This window comes from Schistocerca cancellata, chromosome 8 (genome assembly GCF_023864275.1).
Source record: "Schistocerca cancellata isolate TAMUIC-IGC-003103 chromosome 8, iqSchCanc2.1, whole genome shotgun sequence".
NCBI lineage: Eukaryota > Metazoa > Arthropoda > Insecta > Orthoptera > Acrididae > Schistocerca > Schistocerca cancellata.
Window position 1 is genome coordinate 189,234,554 of NC_064633.1, and position 21,044 is coordinate 189,255,597.

At 44.8% G+C, this 21,044-nt stretch overlaps 1 protein-coding gene across 1 annotated transcript in view; it reads left to right on the forward strand.

Annotated features, from left to right (window-relative positions):
* The window catches only part of LOC126095459 (lutropin-choriogonadotropic hormone receptor-like), a 669,001-nt gene that overhangs the window by 631,909 nt on the left and 16,048 nt on the right, over nucleotides 1-21,044 (forward strand). Inside the window, exons 14-18 of the mRNA XM_049910251.1 lie at nucleotides 735-917; nucleotides 2,708-2,902; nucleotides 6,205-6,477; nucleotides 13,256-13,560; nucleotides 18,349-18,634. Coding sequence (XP_049766208.1) covers nucleotides 735-917; nucleotides 2,708-2,902; nucleotides 6,205-6,477; nucleotides 13,256-13,560; nucleotides 18,349-18,634 — 1,242 coding nt within the window. The remainder of the gene's footprint in view (nucleotides 1-734; nucleotides 918-2,707; nucleotides 2,903-6,204; nucleotides 6,478-13,255; nucleotides 13,561-18,348; nucleotides 18,635-21,044) is intronic.

Consider the following 21,044-nt stretch of genomic DNA (forward strand, 5'->3'; position numbering starts at 1 on the left):
TGAAATGATGGGGACAACACAAACACCCAGTCCCCAGGCAGAGAAAATCCCACTCCCGTTCTGGAATCGAACCCGGGTCCCCGTGATCCAGACGACATGATTAGCAGAATATGTTTGAGGCATGGGTTATGTTATTTTAAGAGATACTCCCCACTTTACGTTGGGTCAATGTTCCGCATGCTGAGCCTGTTCGTAATGCTTGGGAGTATGTTATATAACCTACCTGCAGTGTTTTTGTTGTCCCAAACAAACTGCAGTTTGTCTAATTCCCAGACACGTATATGTTTTTCATTAAATATATGAATTCTTGTGATCTCATGTATTCGGTGATATTGTTACCGCCCCTGAAAATACGATACTACCCTGCAACGAAGCCCTATATCTAACGGAAGTATCCAGATAATCACCAGGAAATCGTCTGCAGGTGTAGTGTGAAATCACCGGTGAGGCTCAAGAGACTTTTCCGCTGTATTCGTCATAGTATTGTTCCGGAGCTCCCCAGACGAAGACAATGCACCAAGATGCTGGGAGCGTAGCAGAACTCTACTTTTAATAATAAATGAACATGTCCGTAGCAGTGTTTACGTCGCTATTATATCGTTATATGTTGAAGCCTTAGATGCAGGACACAGATAAATTATTTTACTGTACGAAAGAAATTAATTTTTGTATTGAAATAAATGAGTATGTGAGTGCTCCAATCCATGGTTGCGAGATGTGATGTATGTTTGCAGAAAACCTGAGCAAGAAGTTCGGGCCTCAAGTGACAGACCTGTGGGAGAGCTTCGGGTCGGATTTCACGTATCCGGGTAACCTGCCGGCCTACGTGGAGGAGTACTTCGAGGAGAACGACGGCGGTCGAACTGTCGCAGCCGACCACGGCGCCGCGGACTTCGTGCGCTGTGTGCCCCTGCCAGGTAGGCCGCCGAGCGACGCAATGTACCGCTATGCACGCCGCGCGGCAGGAATGAATAGACCGCGAATAAACGTTTCGTTCACACCTGTAGAACATTTTGTATGCAGCAGGTGCATGAAGCCGTTGTACTGAGAAATGAGTGCTGCATGCAACGGTGCAAATTCACTCTTGGCTCTTTCTCTGGCTTAGTGGTCGTCGTGCTCAAGCACAGGAGCTTCCCCATTCCCGACGTGGGGACACGTGCAACAATCGTGCACCTGCCAGAAGTTCTCTTCATTTGTTTCTACGTCTCACTGTTGATAATTCCACAGATAATAAAGACAGAATGAAACGAAATTACTGTCTGTGATTCCTCATAAGAAAGAACCACCTGGAAACAACAAATGCAAACGTGAACGAAAAAAAAGCCTTACATAGTATTTCCGACGGTTCCTTTTCGAGGCACTTTGATATACAAATAGTTTGCGCCGAGAAGAGCAAATAAAAGAGCACTGAACTCGTACTTACAATAGAAATAGGTGCCTCCACTATTGCTATCAAGGTACCTAAATATGCGGGGAATTTCATCTCAGTTCAAAATCTCACGCCAGACAATCACTCTTCTCTGCAGTTTGGAGACTGAATACCTTCGATTCAAAATCTCACGCTACATAACCACGATTCTCCGCAGTTTGGAGTCTGAGTACCTTCAGTCTCAAAACAGCAGAGAAGAGTGTTTATATCACGTGAGATTTTGACATGAGATGCAAATTCCCACACTTTTTGGGGACTTTGGATAGCAACAGTGAAAGCAGCTGTTTCCATTATAATGACGTGGAATTCTTGTACATAATTTTGTTTCGATGTATCGTACTGTGTTGATGTAGTTTGATTGTTCACTCCTAGGAAATACCATGCTTACATTTTCTTGTTCGAAATTTCTTCCCGTTGCTCTTGTTCGATATGCCTGATCTTGTGGCAAAATTTTAGTCACCCCCCTCCTTTAGAGCACACTCGCCGGTTTGGAACGATATAGATGGTACAGGACTCGAATTAGTCGGTCGTATGACTATCCATCATTGAGTAAGTCATGGCAGTGAAGGTTTCTATATGTGACAATCGGCTGCATGGAATCAGCACAATAAGATGAGTCGACGTGAAGGCCTGACAGAATCGCAGAACGGAGCTGTCGTGTTTGGCGTACACATGACCACACCGTGAATGGAGGTCCTCGATTTGTAAATATAGCAGCGCGAAATGCCCGTTGTGCTACAAGGAATGGTGTACCACTCGCAATCATCTGACAAGGCAAAGAGAACAGTGGGAGTTAGAAGATTCTTGATCGAGTGTCATGCAGTGACTGTGACAATCGATTTCACAACAAAGAGGAACTGCTGTCAGCGAATTCAGTGCCATCTGAACAAGTTTCCGAAAGAACATTGACAAGAAAATTTGATGAATGAGCCAAACATCATAAAAACTGGACTGAGGCCGACGGAGTACATGTAGTGTGGCCCGACAAGTCGTGATGTCGCTCAAATCTTTAATGATTGAAGGAGTTACATGCGCTGACGGCTCAAAGAGGAGTAGAATTCGCAATGTATGGAGGGTGTCGTTCAGGCCGTAGATAATTCTGAGATGCTCTCAGGGTTTTTTTTTTTTTTTTTTTTTTTAACTATGACTTGGATCCACTCAGGTTACCGTTATCATGATCCTGGATTCGCCCAAATGAGGCTACTCTCTACGCTAGAGTTGGTGTTGCATAGTATTAGAGGATTTACGAGTCTCTAAGATGTCATATTGCTCCAACAGGTCCATTCCTGCCGTGCCAAGACCTGTTCGACTGGTGGACGCTGCGCTGCGGCGTGTGGGTGGTCTTCCTGCTGGCCATGCTGGGTAACGGTACCGTCGTCTTCGTGCTCATCTTCTCCAGGAGCAAGATGGACGTGCCGCGCTTCCTCGTCTGCAACCTTGCCGCCGCCGACTTCTTCATGGGCATTTATCTCGGTAAGTCCAGTCATCTTCACAGAAACGTGATTCATTTTTAACCTACAAACTCTTGCAGACGTTTGCTTTTACAAGTTTATATTGTTCTATATTCCATTGATAGTGGGACTGTTAGAGGAGAGCTCGTTCATTTTAGTTGAGAAAAAAGAGCCACTATTAGGCTCCAAAGACATTTGACGAAAATCAGACAGTGAAGACTGTTATGGAAGGAACAGTGTTGTGCAGTGGAAGTCTAGACAGGACTAAGGAAGCTTCCACACTTGCAGCGGGTGTAAAGGTACCACAAAGCCGACCGCTTTTAACCTATTACCTTCGTGACACTGCTCATTCAGCGATATTTTTAAAAATTCCAGAGTTGACATATTTTAATAGGAATTGTTCATTGAATAAGTGCTTAGCTTTATATGTGGGAGCAAAGAAAGTACAGTACACTTGTTTTTAGGTGGTTTCCACTTACAACAGTTAGTGCCACAAGCAATGGATCACGATCATTTTGTGTATGTCGGGCACCCTTTGTCAAGGCAACTTAGTTGTAGTTCCAAAAGCAGTATCGACATCATATCAACGCTGTTGAAAATACCATAGTTTTGACTGGACAATTTAGTAGCATGTTAGCACAGATTTACTTCCGCAGTTCTTAATGTAATCTGTATAGGTACGTAAGGAAAAGCCCCAAAAGCTACGACAAAAATGATAATAATCATTAGCGCGACCGCTGTAAGCGTCGGAAAAGATGTATTTTGCTACGCAGGAAGGCGAATGAAAAATGTTGGAAACTGCATTCAATTTTTGTCAATTATTTAGAAGTCTTTGTCTTTAGTTCTCGTGGGGAGGAGACATATTCCGGTGAGAAGTGTTTAGTAGACATTGTGTTACCTGAATAATAATTTTTATGAAAGTATGAAGTGTGAGAGTTCTTTCTAGTGAAAAACCACTAAAGTTTTCTTTTCTTCCGCGCATTATGCTAATGTCATGTCACTGTAGCTGCCTGCATCTGAAGAGGAAGTCCGATAAAAATCAGTATTGTATTCATGGTCAAAAATGAGAAGTAGTTATGGCGGAAGAAGAAACATATAACCAAATTCCGTAAATCTCAGCGGCGTAAAGCAAGCAGAATCGACGTAAGTTCACGCCTCCACTGACTTAAAATTTACAAGATTTGTAAATTAAGACTTCGTAATTAGTTCGAGTAATAATAATAAGAACACTTTTATTCCTTAAGATGCTGAATAGTGCTATTCAGTTAATGAATTCTGAATTCTCTGCCTTCAAAGACGCTCGTAGTTCCCGAAGCAAAGTACACTTGCTGATGTCTACCAAATGGGCATAAATAGACACATTTGTATTGAAATTCTTCCACTGGTCCGTGTTTGCGTAAAATCAACTATATTGGATTGTGGGCCGCCTTGATGCAAACTACTTTTGCTTTTATTTATTTTATTTTCTCTACTAAACTAATTTAAGCGACAATGGACAGCATGGTTATTACATTTGTTGGCGTTATTTCCGGCGTATTTTTTGCGTTTTGTTGCCGTTTCTTCGGCATATAGCACGTCATCTACAAGTTCGTTGGTCGGTTTGCAGTCGCTTTTAAACACAGAAAAAACATAACATTTGTACCTTGGTCGCAGTTCAGAACATTACGCCATGACTCGCGTTGACGTCCACATGCACCATCCAGCGCGTGTCAGTTGTGCTGGCAGAGGACCGTTGTCAAACTTCTGCCTAGCGTGAGACCACGGTGTAGGGCGTACGTGCCATCCGTGGTGATCACATAAGCTATTGAGAACCATATCCCACCTCTTGCAATGTCCAGGGAACAGTCATAAATCGCGATGGCTTCACGTTAATTACTGTCCTTGAATAGAAGTGTCATTTCTGTTCGCCTCGTCATTTATTTCTTTTAGTTACCTTCTGTAGATTACCGTAGCAGTTGCTGACGTGTATGGCGCAAGTACCATCGAGCTATGTCACTTGGCGGTGATACATCTTGCGAAATTTAAATTCGTCCTTAAGTTTTGCACACCATTGTATATTGTGTTGATTTTTTGCTCAAGATAAGAATCGAACGTACGACAAGCATGAGGTTTCTCTCCGGGAAATTAATGAAAACAGTCGTCTCAAGTTTGCGATTTTGCATAAATGTGACGCGCTAGGGCAAAGACCAACGGCCAATCAAAGAAGCCCACTCGAAAGACCCCGTTGCCATCTGTAGATAACGTTTTCACAAGCTCTGACAGAGTTCCATGTAGGACACCAAAAGTTATTAGACGTCGTGAGAGCGTCATGCACTGTCAACATGGGCTAGTACAATTTTCTTCATTGTGTAGCAAACGTAATTTAAGACGGCCATGTACTCTCGTGGCGGTAAACTTTCTAGCATATAGTGGACGCGATAGCCCCCAACGACATCAAACTTACAACCAATCTCGTGAGAGCTGATAATCGATAGATTGCTAAACGAATTAATAGTATTTGTCAATATAAGTGAGAGAGTTGAATCAAATTCCTCGTGTGCCAACAGTTGTTGAGGAGTTGGTAGACCCGTTATTGATGGATTTCTCCCATTTCCACATCACGCAGCAGTGAACGCGGACAGCAGCTTGGTTGACTGCCTTAGCCGACTGTCAATGGTCCTGAGTATCAAGTATCATATCTCCTATATCAGACATCATGGTCGAGCTGGATAAGATGGATACGTCAGCGTCCAATAAGCTCCAGTGACCCTTCGACATGTGCTTGATATCTGCAACATGTCAGTTTGTTAACTAGCAAAATTTATCGTCAATTGTCCTAATGGTAAGTTGATGTATCTCATCTCTACCGAAAGTTCCCTGGGGATTGACATGTCAACAGGAAATGGGTTGGCAGGATGGCGGGGGGAGGGGGAGGGGTAGGGGAAGGTCCTCATGGCATATGCTTGTGATCTGCCAAATGGATTGCTTTTGTAGCTGTACAATCACTTTTGCAGCGAGTGAACTGTCAGGTGCCTTGTACGTCGCAGAGGTCCTATCAGTCGTAAATGAGTCGACATTCGATGGCAGAAATTCAGAATCATGTAGTGTATGACTCTGGGCTGTCTTTTGATATGTCCAGAGAGTGAAATGTCACGTTTTGTACGTCACATGATTGGTGACAGTGGGGTAAGTGTCAAATTTTTTTTACGTTAACTGGTTTTCTATGAGTGGTGAATGTGTCGACGTAGGATGAGTGCCAGAGGTTAGCCACCTTCTCACAAAAGACTGTGGGCCCCCCGTTGATTTGTCGTAGAATGAAATGCCACACGTTTTTGTGCGCCACAGGATTCCTGGCGGTGGTGGACGCGTCGACGCTGGGCGAGTTCCGGCGCTTCGCCATCCCGTGGCAGATGTCGGCCGCCTGCCAGCTGGCCGGCTTCCTGGGCGTGCTGTCGGCCGAGCTGAGCGTCTACACGCTGGCCGTCATCACGCTGGAGCGCAACTACGCCATCACGCACGCCATGCACCTCAACAAGCGGCTCTCGCTGCGACACGCCGCCTACATCATGCTCTGCGGCTGGATCTTCTCTCTCATGATGGCCGTGCTTCCACTCTTTGGTGAGGCTTCCACCCTGTTCTGCAGCCACTGTGGACGAGTCATGGGGAGGGGTTTCACTGAATATGTTGTTGTTACGTTGCCAATGAGTTTGAAATGTTAGTTAAGTAACTGATTATTGTTTATCATTTTACATAAGTACTGCACTGTTGAAGTGTTGGTGGCCATATCTACATAATAATAGCAAATCGTAAAACCTTATAAATTATAGAGTTCAGCAGTCAGTCGTCCTTTTTTAGATTTTATTACCTCAAATGCAAACTTCGGCTAGTAGCGTCGGTCACAGTTGTTTGAATATTCAAAGAACTGTGACTGACGCCCGAAAAACAGGGACTTAATTGCAATGAGAATAGAAAATAGTACATTGAGAATGGCTGGCTACTAGCCGAAATCTGTATTTGCGTAATACAATCTAAAAATGGACGACTGATTGCTGCCCTCTATACTTTATAAGTCACATAACGGTCGCTGAGTGCACCCATTTTCCGAATGGAAGGTAACCTGATGAAACTGTAAAACCATTGTGTCTATGTATTTGTCTGTTTGAACATGATAATCTCCAAAACTGCTAGGCAAATTTTAGTAAGGTTTTCACAGGTAACTTGAGCGTAGATTCAGACAACACGTGGGCTTCATTTCATCAAAATCTAATCATGGATATAAAAGATATCGTAATTTATAATTTTATCTAGAATCGTCTGCTCAGCTTAGTAGTTTGGATGTTTAATCGTCACGGCTTGGTACACCAAAGAAACAATAGTATCAAAGCAGGCTATACTAATGAACCAATAGAAGATACCGTAATTTTTTTAAGTTAGTGACAGATGTATTACAGAAAGTTTAAATCAGAGACAGAAATAAGTGCCACAATCTTATCTTTAAGCATACAAATTAACAGGAAACATATTTCATTACGAAATATGGATTTACTGATATCGTTGTGTGTGTTAAAATCTTAACGACAATGCTTAGCTTCTCTTGATAGGTTTCACTTATAATATTTGCTACGAAAAATGAATTTATTAAGTCTACATTGTAATTGGGTGCCTATTCATTACATTTTGAAGACTTCCTGCAGCTCGAGAACAGCAGGCTTTAACTCGCTCTATTGAAAATTGTTCTACAATCGAGGCGCAACGCAACTCTGATCGATAGCTTCACGCATTTACCCTCTCCTCAGAACCCTTCACTCACTGAGACTTAAAATCACATCTTTCCAATGTAGCATCATGGAATTTGAATTTTGAGGTGAAGTGGCATCCGTAAGCGATTTTTACACTCCAAATCGCGCCCGCCCCCGGTGGTTGAGTGCTCAGTAGGACAGAATGTCAATCCTAAGAGCCCGGGTTCGATTCTCGGCTGGGTTGGAGATTTTCTCCGCTCAGGGACTGGGTGTTATGTTGTCCTAATCATCATCATCTCATCCCCATAGACGTGCAAGTCGCCGAAGTGGCGTCAAATCGAAAGACTTCCACCCGGCGAACGGTCTACCCGACGGGAGGCCCTAGTCACACGACATTTACATTCACCCCAAATCCCGCGTACTCCTATCAATTTACCATTTCATTTTAGATGCGTACAATTTCTGGTGAGCTTGTGTTATATCATGACCATAAACTAACCACGAGGTCTGACGCTGTGTGTTGCCGGCATCTCAGTTGCTGCCGGCCGCGGTGACCGAGCGGTTCTAGGCGCTTCAGTCAGGAACCGCGCTGCTGCGAGGGTCACAGGTTCGAATCCTGCCTCCGGCATCGATGTGTGTGATGTCGTTAGGTTAGTTAGGTTTGAGTAGTTCTAAGTTTTAGGGACTGATGACCTCAGATGTTAGTCCCACAGTGCTCAGAGCCATTTGTCAGTTGCTTTTCGCACAGCCAACCTTACGTGGCTCTCCCGCGTGTTACTGAATCAAACAAGCTCTTCGTTAATGTCCCCAATCATACTATTTCAGACATGGGACAGCTGTAAGTAAACACTCAGTCAATGCTGGGTTTGTCATCTAATAGAGGATATGGATGACCATTTTTTGTTTTGTGCGTCTTTAATTACAGAGCCCAGTATTTTGAGTACCAGGTCAAATGCTACTTCCTTGCTAGTTAAATGAAGTTAGATTTAATAACAAAAAGTTGTAAAGAAATTAGAAACTCTTTGGTGTGGAAGAGGGGGAGGGTGATTTGTTCTGTCGTATTTTGCCGGATGTAACGTTCTAAAGGGCAGAAGATTTCAGCTGTGTTCAACAGTGAACTCGACAGTGACATCTTGTTCTGCTGTCGAAATACTGTGGAATATAGATATTTACATCTAATGACACAGACAAGATTCATTTCTTCACTTCAAAGATTGCATGTAACAATCAGAGAGTTACCTAGAATGAATCTTCCGCTCAACAATGGAATGTGGTTAGTTTAGAAACTACCTAGTAGACTAAAACTGTATTCCAGGCTGAGACTAGAATCCGGAACTGTGCCTTCAACACACAATTTTCTTACCGACTAAGCTATCCATGCACGAACAACGACCCTTCCTTATGAGTTCTATGTTGCAACTTCTTCTCTCCTACTTTCCGAAATTCACATAAGTTCTCCACTGTGCCTACCTTCTGTGAAGTCCTGTTCGCAGGCGACATGGTGAGGGTAATTAGTGGTTTCCGGATAGCTCTTACGTAAGTGCACTCGCCCGAGATAGGCAATGTTCCTAGTCTGAGTCCTCGTCCAGCACATAGTTTCAACCTGCGAAGAAGTTTCGGAGGACTACCTAAACAATAAATATTAAAACGCGACTAGCAATAATAGTACATTTCGTGAACATATCATAACAAATAAAATTTTGAGCGACGCTGTAAATCTATCCCGAATTTCTTGCCTACTGCAATCGCCTTAGCCAGTTACGCCAAACGAGCACACCAAGACTGACTGAAACCATCGATCTTGATAAAAAAAATTTCCTATTACAGGGAAAACCACTGGCCACTATGTAAACCTTTCTCCCATGGTAACACTTCTCCAACCCGCGTGGACAAACCTCTGACTGTAGTGTTCTAAGTAATAAGAAGGAAAACACGAATTCTGGGTCGGGTCTGGAGGCCTATCGTCTAAGGCAACTGTCTACCATAAACGGGGATTCTGTCTGCAGTAAGCAGAGGATCCGACTCTCTTTCTAGAACATTCTTTCATTTACCACGACATACTAACTAAATAGCTGCTTCAGCGTTTATTACAGAATTTTACTTAACTGCATATCGTAGCATTTCATTCACTTAATCCTCATTAATCTCATTAACTTCATTCCAGCAAATGTAATGACTGTGGAATACTACACATATTTGCTGAGCATACTGCTCTGCTTCAACGTGTCCAAGATAAAAGAAAATTCCCTAATTTCAGTTTCTGAACTCTCACTGGGAGTCCACTATAGCCAGTAATGGCCAAAACAATGGCCGATATAATACCCCACGACTCTTTCTCGACTGCATTTATACAGAGCGAACATTAAAAAACCGACAAACTGCAAGGATTGATTCCTGACTGGAAATGAAGGGAAAAAGTACTTATGGACGTATATCCGGAAATTGACAGTGTGCATGTAACGACAACAAATCAACCGGAACATAATACAGAGCTACACCGCATCCAGGTCGCAACAATTGTTCAACGTGGCCTCCATGGGATGCAACGCCGCTTTAACATGTCGCATGATGGATTGCCGCACTATTTTGTACTTTCCAGGCTCTCTCAGAACAGCATCACAGGCGTCGTGAACACACTGCTGAAAGGTCTGCACATTAGGACCGGGTTCAGCATAAAACTATTTTCAAATGTCCCCAGATGTAAAAATCTAAGTGGTTTAAATCCAGTGACAGCCATGCTACAAGGTCTCTGCGTCCTGTCTAACGTCCAGGCAAGATGTTGTTGAGGTTTCGGTGAACTGTAATGTGGAAATGGGGTTGCGCTGTGTCATGCAGAAAGCACGTAATGTATTTTATTGTTAAATGGACATTCTCAAGGTGCCGAGGTGGAATATTCGGCAGGAAGTCAAGGTAAGTTTCTCGTCGAGGCGTTGTGGAATAATAACTGGTCCAAGTATGTGATCGCAAAGAATCCTGCCCACATATTGATGTTGAACCGATGCTCATGAGACACCTCAACTATGCACTGAGGATTGTCTGTAACTCGCAGGTAACGTTTATGCAGATGGATGATGCCAATTCTGGTAAAGGTTGCAACGTCGGTAAAGAGGACTGATGACATCCGATAATTGTGATGGTCTGGTGTAAAAAATATCGACAAAATCCTTCCAGTAGAAGGAAACCGGCTGCTAATAATTCTTACACTCGTTGTAGGAGATAAGGACTCTAACACTTGTCATACAGCATACACATAATCGTACTTTGGCTTACAGCATGTTGGCCAGCCACTTGCGTGTTGTACCGGGGTTCGTCTCAATATTCTGTAAAACCCGATCCTCCAAATCTGGTGTACCCACAGTGCGCCGCCTCCCTGCACGTTTGTCTGTCTGAAAGGACCCATGTTCACGCAAACGCCCAAAAAGGCTTGAAATATTGCACGATGTGCTTGGTGTCTGTGACGGTACTTGTTTGGCTGTAGCTGTGGTGTCTGTTGACCGTTTCTGTCTGCGTGGCCGTACACAAACAACTTCTCGGCTTGTTCCTGAAATGAATATCTTCTCCGCTTCTTCCTCACGTGAATGTCGGTACATTCTGCTGCTTACAGTATGCTGCGTCAATCGCACAGCCTACAGCACACTAGGAACACACAGCACGTGGTCAGAGGAATTTTCATTCGTTTACGTCGTCAACCATGGCAATGATGCATTCCCCGGACATATGTTCATAGGATCCTTTTTCCTCCATTTTCAGTCAGGAATCCGTCCCTGAAGGTTGTCGGTGTTATTACTGTTAACCCTGCGTATATGACGGATAGCAATAAAAATTTAATTATCATCTCAAAACATTAAAATTATGCCATTTATTTAATTGGGTTTGCAGGTAAAAGTCTGCAATCCTGCTGCACTATGAAATCGTCATTCCTTAGTACTCTGCTAGAGGAGGTAAACAAAACGGTTGGGCCAGTTACCATTGTCAATGTGTATGGTACTACAGTGATGTATCTGTGACAGACAAAAAATTAATTACGTTCTTTTTAACTTGAATTGAAGCTTGAATTTCTGCTCGTATGCTTGTGTCTATTAGTCCGAGACATTCTCGATCACAAGTAGTTTGATCTTCAATTAATGATATGCAAAAATGCTGAGATGTGGCCGATATGTTGCACTCCAAATTTCACATTGTCTTGGCTACACTGTTTATTGACTGGAACTGTCTTACGCATTTCGATTATATATTATTTTCAAACGCATACACAAAAGCATTCATATTTAAAAGTATTCCATGTACTAAACATTTGAGTACATAGAACATATTCGCCTGTTGTGAGGAGAGACAAGTACAAAACTTTACATATGAAGGCTCTTATATCCTCAGTGGAGGATGCGAATAGGAGGGGCGTGGGGTCAGCACACCAGTCTCCCGGTCGTTACGATGGTTTCCTTTGACCGGAGCCGCTACTATTCGGTCGAGCAGCTCCTCAGTTGGCATAACGAGGCTGAGTGCACCCCGAAAAATGGCAACAGCGCATGGCGGCTGGATGGTCACTCATCCAAGTGCCGACCACGTCCGACAGCGCTTAACTTCGGTGATCTCACGGGAACCGGTGTATACAATGAGGCTAAGACAATTTAAAATCATTCGATCTCTAATATTTCTGATGTTGGAGGACTTCGGACGAAAATTATTGATGTGTCACTAGAACTCTTCCGTGTTTTTTTTCTTTAAGTGTAGTCATTATATGAGTAGTTTACCAGTAACCTTTGTACCTATGTTCATCAATTGCTTGACTGTTGTTTAACAACATCTTGGGTGGAATGATCTAGCTTATTCAATTTACTCACGATTCCTGCCACTTAGCAAGCCTTGAGAAGAGTCAGTACCCATCCCAGCTGACATGGAGGAGGAAGGTGTTAGCACCCAAATCAGAACCACCGCTTGTTTCCTAATATTTCACAATTCCATGTTTGAATTACAGTAAGAAATGTTAACTATTTAACTAGTAGATGCTGTCTTCTGGGTAAATAATTCCCAGCACTGGAAGTACCTACATTTAGGATAAAAATGAGGTGAACAAACTTGAGACGCAATCTTCACTGTCACCATTGTATCTCACCCAGCATGTTTTACAAAATACAGGAAAGTTTTCCTTTCAACATTCAAGCTCCCACGCCTTCCATGACTAAATCAGTAATGATTAGGCATACAGCTTCCAGGCAAGCCGGCCCAACCAGTATTGGCCACGTCACCTTGTTCATCATGGCGTCTAACACTTTTCGGATTGTTTTGTTGCCAATGGCTGCTTCTCATCTAACAAGTCTTTTGTCTCGTGTAATTCAGCAATATTTCCCTCTGATAAACGAGATGTTAAGTTTTCTGTGTTAATTGGTTCAGAATGTTTGGTTATTCAACATCACGTATTATGGGAGAGATGTGTATGTGGACACAACCTGTCCATATCGTGGGCACTGGAGAACCACTTGCTCAGGATATCCACCACGTACCCACATTCACATTTTGGACTTGCCCTTTTTCCAGGCCGATAAAAATACGCCCATGGTGACGAAAGAGTGCAGTTCATTGGAACCCTGTATAATATTACGTTTATTTGCAAAAAGGAGCAATGCTCTGTAACGGCCGGACGTTTGGGCGTGTTGCAGGCGTGTCGGACTACCGCAAGTTCGCGGTGTGCCTGCCGTTCGAGACGACGACGGGGCCCGCGAGCCTGGCCTACGTGGTGATGCTGATGCTGGTGAACGGCGTCGCCTTCCTCATCCTGATGGGCTGCTACCTCAAGATGTACTGCGCCATCCGCGGCTCGCAGGCCTGGAACTCCAACGACTCGCGCATCGCCAAGCGCATGGCGCTGCTCGTCTTCACCGACTTCATCTGCTGGTCGCCCGTAGCCTTCTTCTCGCTCACCGCCGCCTTCGGGCTCGAGCTGGTTACTCTGGAACAAGCCAAGGTAAAACACCTCGTAGCATCGTTGTAGGTGCACTTTCTCGTTATAACGCCAGTGGTCCAGGACTACAATCATTCCCCGAAGGATTATTTTCCAATGTGACAAACTTCAAGCAGATCAAGTAGACATGTAAGTTCTTACTCAATTGTGCAGTAGCACCAGTTGCTAATTGCTGAGCACTCCATCTGTAGGTGGAGAATGACGACCTGTTACATGTCTTATAGCCTGTTTACATAAATAATTCAGTCGCAGATGACACAAGATAGATCATTATCAGTTTAGACATAATATCCAAGTCATCATTAGATGGTCTGCTTAAAATAAAGGAAAAGGGGAATAGTGAACTACTAATGAACTATATTAAGAATCAAACTAATTTCTTTCCACAACTACAGTACCTGAATATGTAATATAGTAACTCGTCAGCTCCAGAGAGGCTGAAAGCTTCCTCCCAATTTGCATTTAAATTGAACAGATAAATAGACAAAGATTCAGGGACTTTGGGAAAATATGTGATGCTAAGTATTACTGTAGGCTCAGTGTCGATCGTAGGAGTGGGTCACACATCACTATCATACAGACTTCGGAATACACAATAAACTGAGCTGGTTTAGTCATTCCTGTTCCCAAAGAGTACTTAATGACATGCATTTTATTACTAATCTTTTCCCTGCAGCTTCCCTCTTGTGCCTGTTAGACACATATATTGCGCCTATCTCCTCTTCCCCCCTCTCCCTGTCCATCCCCCTTCTTCTTTCTCTCTCTGACCTTCTCCTCCACTCGCTATCCATCTCTTCCCGCTCCATGTCCATCTTGTCCTGCCACCAACTCTCTGTTCATCTCATCATTCCTACATCTCCCTATTCATTTCCTGCTGCCCCGCAATTCAGATCGATAAGGCAGGCAAATACTAATCCAACGCAAGACACCTGCTGTGCAGTGTATAATACATGTAAGTGGCTGGAAGGCCATGTCGTCGCACTGATGGTCGATAAGGCCGGCTGATACTACTCTCACACATCACACTTGTCGTGCAGGCAGCCTGTATGGCAGGAGCTGCGAAACTTACTTTTGTTTACATCTCTTCTACTACAGAAGCTAGGATGTTATAAACACCTGAGCAGTGCTGATATTCGTGAAGTTTACTGTTTATGTGCCAAATTTGGTTCAAACTGACCCAGGCACACATCACCTCTCCTCTCACCAGTAGTCTGTCTCACCCTGCGCATCTCCTTCTCCCTCTCTCTCTCACCAATTCTTTCTTTCCCATCTCTCTGTCAGTCCCTTTTCCCTCTATTCATCTCCTACATGCCTCCCCTCCTGTGCATCGCCTCCTGCCCACTCTCTGCCGATCTCATCCTCTCTGCCTCTCTCTCCATCTTCTCTTTCACTATCTATTTCCATCCTCTCCTGTCCACTCTCTCTACTTATCCCCTCCTGCCCACTAGATCTCTCCATCTCCTCCAAACTCTCTCTCTTTCAGTCTTTCTTCCATCCACTTTCTGTCCATCTTCTCCTACTCCTCCCCAACTCTCTTTGTCCATCTCCTCCTTCCCTCTCTTTCTCTGCCCATCTTATCCTCCCACTATCCATGTCCTCCTCCCCCTCTTTGCTCCTCTCCCTTGCGTCCTCCTACCACAATCTCCCTTTACCTCTCCCATTGTCCCCTATCCCTATACATCTCCTTACACTTCCTCCTCCCCAGTTCACCCTATGCATCTCCTCCTTCCCATACCTCCACATCGATCTCATGCTCTCCTCTCTATCCATCTCCTCCTCCTCTCTCTGTCCCATGCCTACTTCTACCCTATGTTGGTCAACCGAGTCCTGACCCCCCCCCCCACCTCTCTCTGTGTACTCTCTCCTCTGTCCATCTCAAACATCCGCAGGCCATGTCCGTTCTCATATATAGCGCCTGCAAAACTGGTCATTAAGGCAGACCAATACTGTACCCACATAACATGCCTGCCATAAAGTGCAGCCAATGTGACAGGGGCCAAATAAACATGTTTGCCTCTGTATCCGCTCCTGCTTGAGTTGGAAGGGTAAAAACCATACAGTGCTGATAATTGTGACATGTGACCAAGTTCATTTAAATCAGTTCAAAAACATGCTGTGAATAGTGAATTTTGTTCCACATCCTCTTCCTCAGAAATGAACGTTTGATGGTGGTCACTCAGATATTCTGCGATTTGTGCCCTATCACTCTTGTTAAGCAAATATATTTTCCTTCCTTTCTTGGCATTTCTTATTACACTTGTAGTCATTGATGCAACCACTGACTTATGATCACTGATACCCTCTTCTACATTCACGGAGTCGAAAAGTTCCGGTCTATTTGTTGCTATGAGGTCTAAAACGTTAGCTTCACGAGTTGGTTCTCTAACTATCTGCTCGAAGTAATTCTCGGACAAGGTAGTCAGGATAATGTCACAAGAGTCTCTGTCCCTGGCCCCAGTTCTGATTGTGTGACTATCCCATTCTATACCTGGTAGATTGAAGTCTCCCCCTATTACAATAGTATGATCACGAAACTTCTTCACGACGTTCTGTAGGTTCTCTCTGAGGCGCTCAACTACTACGGTTGCTGATGCAGGTGGTCTATAGAAGCATCCGACTATCATATCTGACCCACCTTTGATACTTAGCTTAACCCAGATTATTTCACATTCGCATTCGCTAATAACTTCACTGGATATTATTGAATTCTTTACTGCTATAAATACTCCTCCACCATTGGCGTTTATCCTATCCTTGCGGTATATATTCCATTCTGTGTCTAGGATTTCGTTACTGTTCACTTCCGGTTTTAACCAACTTTCCGTTCCTAATACTATATGCGCACTATTTCCTTCAATAAGAGATACTAATTCAGGAACCTTGCCCTGGATACTCCTGCAGTTTACCAATATTACGTTAACTTTTCCTGTTTTTGGTCTCTGAGGGCGGACGTTCTTTATCAACGATGATAATGTCCTCTCTGGTAAGCCGTCAGGTATTTTATCGTTTCGCCCAAGGGGGGGTCCCTCTAACCTAAAAAACCCCCGTGTGCACGCCACACGTACTCTGCTACACTAGTAGCTGCTTCCGGTGTGTAGTGCACGCCTGACCTGTCTAGGGGGGCCCTACAGTTCTCCACCCAATAACGGAGGTCGATGAATTTGCAACCATTATAGTCGCAGAGTCGTCTGAGCCTCTGGTTTAGACCCTCCACACGGCTCCAAACCAGAGGACCGCGATCGACTCTGGGCACTATGCTGCAGATATTAAGCTCAGCTTGCACTCCGCGTGCGATGCTGGTTGTCTTCACCAAATCAGCCAGCCGCCGGAAGGAACCAAGGATGGCCTCAGAACCCAAGCGGCAGGCGTCATTCGTTCCGACATGTGCTACTATCTGCAGCCGGTCACACCCAGTGCGTTCAATAGCTGCCGGAAGGGCCTCCTCCACATTACGGACGAGACCCCCCGGCAAGCACACCGAGTGCACACTGGCATTCTTCCCCGACCTACCCGCTATTTTCCTGAGGGGCTCCATAACCCGCCTAACGTTGGAGCTCCCTATAACTAATAGGCCCGCCCTCTGTGACTGTCGGGACCTTGCCGGAGAATCGGCCACTGGCCCAACAGGCGAGGCATCCTGTGGTGGCTCGGAAACGATGTCATCACCACTAGGAAGCACCCCGTACCTGTTGGAAAGGGGTAAGGCAGCTGCCACGCGGCCAGATCCCACCTTCGCCTTTCGGCCAGGCACGCGCGAGCCCACCACTGTCCGCCATTCGCCCTGGAGTGATGGCTGACCGGTAAGATGCTCACTGCCGGAAGACGCAGCGACATCAGGGGTTCCATGTGATGCCAAGGCCACCAAAGTAGGCATAGGTCTCACCACAGTTGCCCCAACGCCACTACGAGCCGACGCCTGCGCCTCGAGCTCGATGAGCCTAACAGACAAAGCCTCCACCTGCCCCCGAAGAGTGGCCAATTCTCCTTGCGTCCGCTCACAACAACCACAGTCCCTACACATGACTATGTTTACCCTACCCTATACGGTGACAAATTCCCAAGATAATCTTCTGATGAGCTACTCTGATAATCAATAAACACTCACTGAAATACGAGACGCGAAAACTACGCTAGGTTTTCCCAGAAAAACTATTTAAAAGCTAAGCGCAGCAAATAAGTACAAAAACGCTTTATACAAACAGTACTCGCTGCTGCTGGTGCTCTCGCTCTGGCTGTCACAAGACAACTGCTGATTCAAGTGACTAGTGGCTAACGGCCGCGAAGCAAACAAAGACGGTTTTAGGGCGCTTTCTGGTCTAAACGATCAAGAAAACACTAAGAAATCTAACACGAAAACTACGTAAAGTTTTATCAAGAACTGTTAGTTACTATGCAGAGCAGATAAACATAAATAGAATCCCTTCCTTAGTGGAAGGTTGTAAACAAAATGCAAAATAAACGCTTTATACAAACAGTACTCGCTGCTGCTGGTGCTCTCGCTCTGGCTGTCACAAGACAGGTTAGTTAGGTTTAAGTAGTTCTAAGTTCTAGGGGACTGATGACCACAGTTGTTAAGTCCCATAGTGCTCAGAGCCATTTGAACCAAATCGTAATATTCCTTCCTCTCTATTCCGTTTGACAAGGATGCCACCTAACAAGCAATATTCAAGAATCGGTCTAATTATGGGCGCATTACATTTCATCAAGATTCTTCCAGTGAATCTGTCTGGCATCTGTTTCTCCCGAAACTATTTTTTATGAGCTTACTGAAGCCGCACACGGCTGTTGCAGATCTTCACTGTCTTCGTGCTTCCGCTGAACTCGTGCTGCAACCCGTTCCTGTACGCGATCCTGACGAAGCAGTTCAAGAAGGACTGCGTGCTCATCTGCAAGGCGATCGAGGAGTCGCGCGTGACGCGCGGCATCGGCCGCTGCCGGCACAGCTCCAACTTCAGCAACCGGCAGACGCCCGCCAACACCAACAGCCTCGCAGACCGCTCCTCCAGGGAGCAGCAGCAGCAACAACAACAGCAACAGCTACATCACCAGCACCAGCAGATCGCCTGCGCCTGCGGAGGTAATCCATTCCTCAGCAGGATCTCACTGCAGCTGTCAGCTGCACTGCTCGCTACTAAAACTGCGGCAACAAGGAGGAACAGCAAACCCCAATATTTATTTGTTGTATGTACACAGTATAGTAGGAAAATTACATTGTTTAATTTGTAAGTGGCCATAATACGGCTGGCGATTTAGTCGAACTGAACTTGTATGATAAATATAGGTACGTCATACCATGGTTTGTCAATCGTATTGGCTACAGAGTGATGGCGTCCCCGTTTCCAAGCAACTCAGGACGAGATGTTTTTAGTGAGTATGACATGTAGAGAACGTGGTGCCCAGTGGATCAGTCGAATATCTCTTCAATCGATGGAGATCAGGAAGGCAATAAAAGTATGCGGTCTTGCGTCACTTTGTTGAGAGATAACGTCAGGGAGATGTCAAAGATGGAACGCAACCACTGGCCTTGACATATCGGTACTGTATCGCCTGCTGTTCAAATTACTGGCTCTGCGAAGCTTGTGTGATGGTGTTGTGGTGTCACCGCCAGACACCACACTTGCTAGGTGGTAGCTTCAAATCGGCCGCCGTCCATTAGTACATGTCGGACCCGCGTGTCGCCACTGTCAGTGATCGCAGACCGAGCGCCACCACACGGCAGGTCTAGAGAGACGTACTAGGACTCGCCCCCAGTTGTACGACGACTTTGCTAGCGACTACACTGACGAAGCCTTTCTCTCATTTGCCGAGAGATAGTTAGAATAGCCTTCAGCTAAGTCCATGGCTACGACCTAGCAAGGCGCCATTAACCATATCTGAGAGTCTCACTTGTATCATCAAGAATGCTGTATACAAATGATGGATTAAAGTTAAGTATTCCAGCAGCTACGTACTTTCCTTTATAGCATTCATTACGTATCCTGTTTCAGACCTAAAGCAAGCCTGCGTGTGTAAACGCGTGCCTTTCGGTTACCCGTCACTGTGGACTGGCTGTCTTGTCAGTCCACAACAGGTGTTATACCGGGTCAGGCACTTTTTCTCTGGTGAGCAGACATTTGCAATTTCGGTTTTGCATTGTGTAGCTAAGCCCAAACGAACAGTGCTCATCACGTCTTTCATGCGATGCCCAGTGTCAGTGGAAAGCGTCAGCTTGTTTCCCGGTACTAACAAAATGATTTTTAAAGCGGAATTTTAAGTGCTCATTCGATAGAGTGGTCCCATGTTAGTCTAGTGCGATATCTGTGTTATCGATGTGCGTTAATACGGACACTGAAAGACGAAGAATAACAAATAATCCAGCAGCGATAGCACCGCCTTGGTCCGTCCTGTCTGCTACCGCCAAGCATGCAGTGCTACTGAATCGCTGCTGGATTTATTCTTGGTGTTTTGATGTCCATATCAATACGTATTGACAAACGGAATATCGCACTAGTTTGGGACCGCCCTGTCACATGGACACGTAAAATACAGAATTAAAAATTATTTCGTCCGTAATGGGGAACAACCAGACACTTTCTGTTGACACGTCACGTGGAACATGTTATGAGCAGTATTTGTTTGGACCGCCTCTGTCTGCGCACTGCAGTAACGAAATTGCGGATATCAGCCGAAACGCCAGAGAAAATGAGTCTGACGACTTTTAGGAGTAACACCCGGTTACGCATTGTAGCCTACACCATTGAAGGTGCCGAGACAGAGGGCTGAAAAAACTATATATTTGCGTTCCAATGGTCTCGAGGTTTCCCGATATGCCACCGTGTGCGATAGAATCTGCTTGAACAACCACGTCACATCTGGCTCGCATGAAGCAAGTTCATGGGATAGGCGAGTAACTACCAACTAGCTGCTACAAACTTTCTTAAAATGCGAGTGTCAAACATAGACGTAAATAACATTAAATGGAAATGTCGTGCGGCTAGGGCCTCCCGTCAGGTAGACAGTTCTCCTGGCGCAAGTCTTTTCAGTTGACCCCACTTCGGCGACTTGCGTGTCGATGGAGATGTGAGGATGATGAGGACAACGCAACATCCAGTACCTGAACGGAGAAAATCTCCCACCCAGCCGGGAATCGAACCCGGGCCCCTTGGCATGACATTCCGTCGCGCTGACCACTCAGCTACCGGGACGGGCGTAACATTAAATCCTACCACTGTATAAACTATTGTATTTGAAAAACATTGAAAAACTGTTCTCGTATGATAACGGTGTTTATGAATACACATACAACTTTACACTGTTATTTATGTAAAGTTAACATTCAAAGGTGAAAAATTTCTTGTTTCTGAGCCAAATAAAATATTTTATTTCTTTATGAGAAATTGTAATGGTTAACCAATTATATTAGAAATGACCATTTCGATATGTGTTCATATAATTATTAGAAAAAACATTACGATCCTTTAATCAGCTAGGAAACAAGATGATGACAT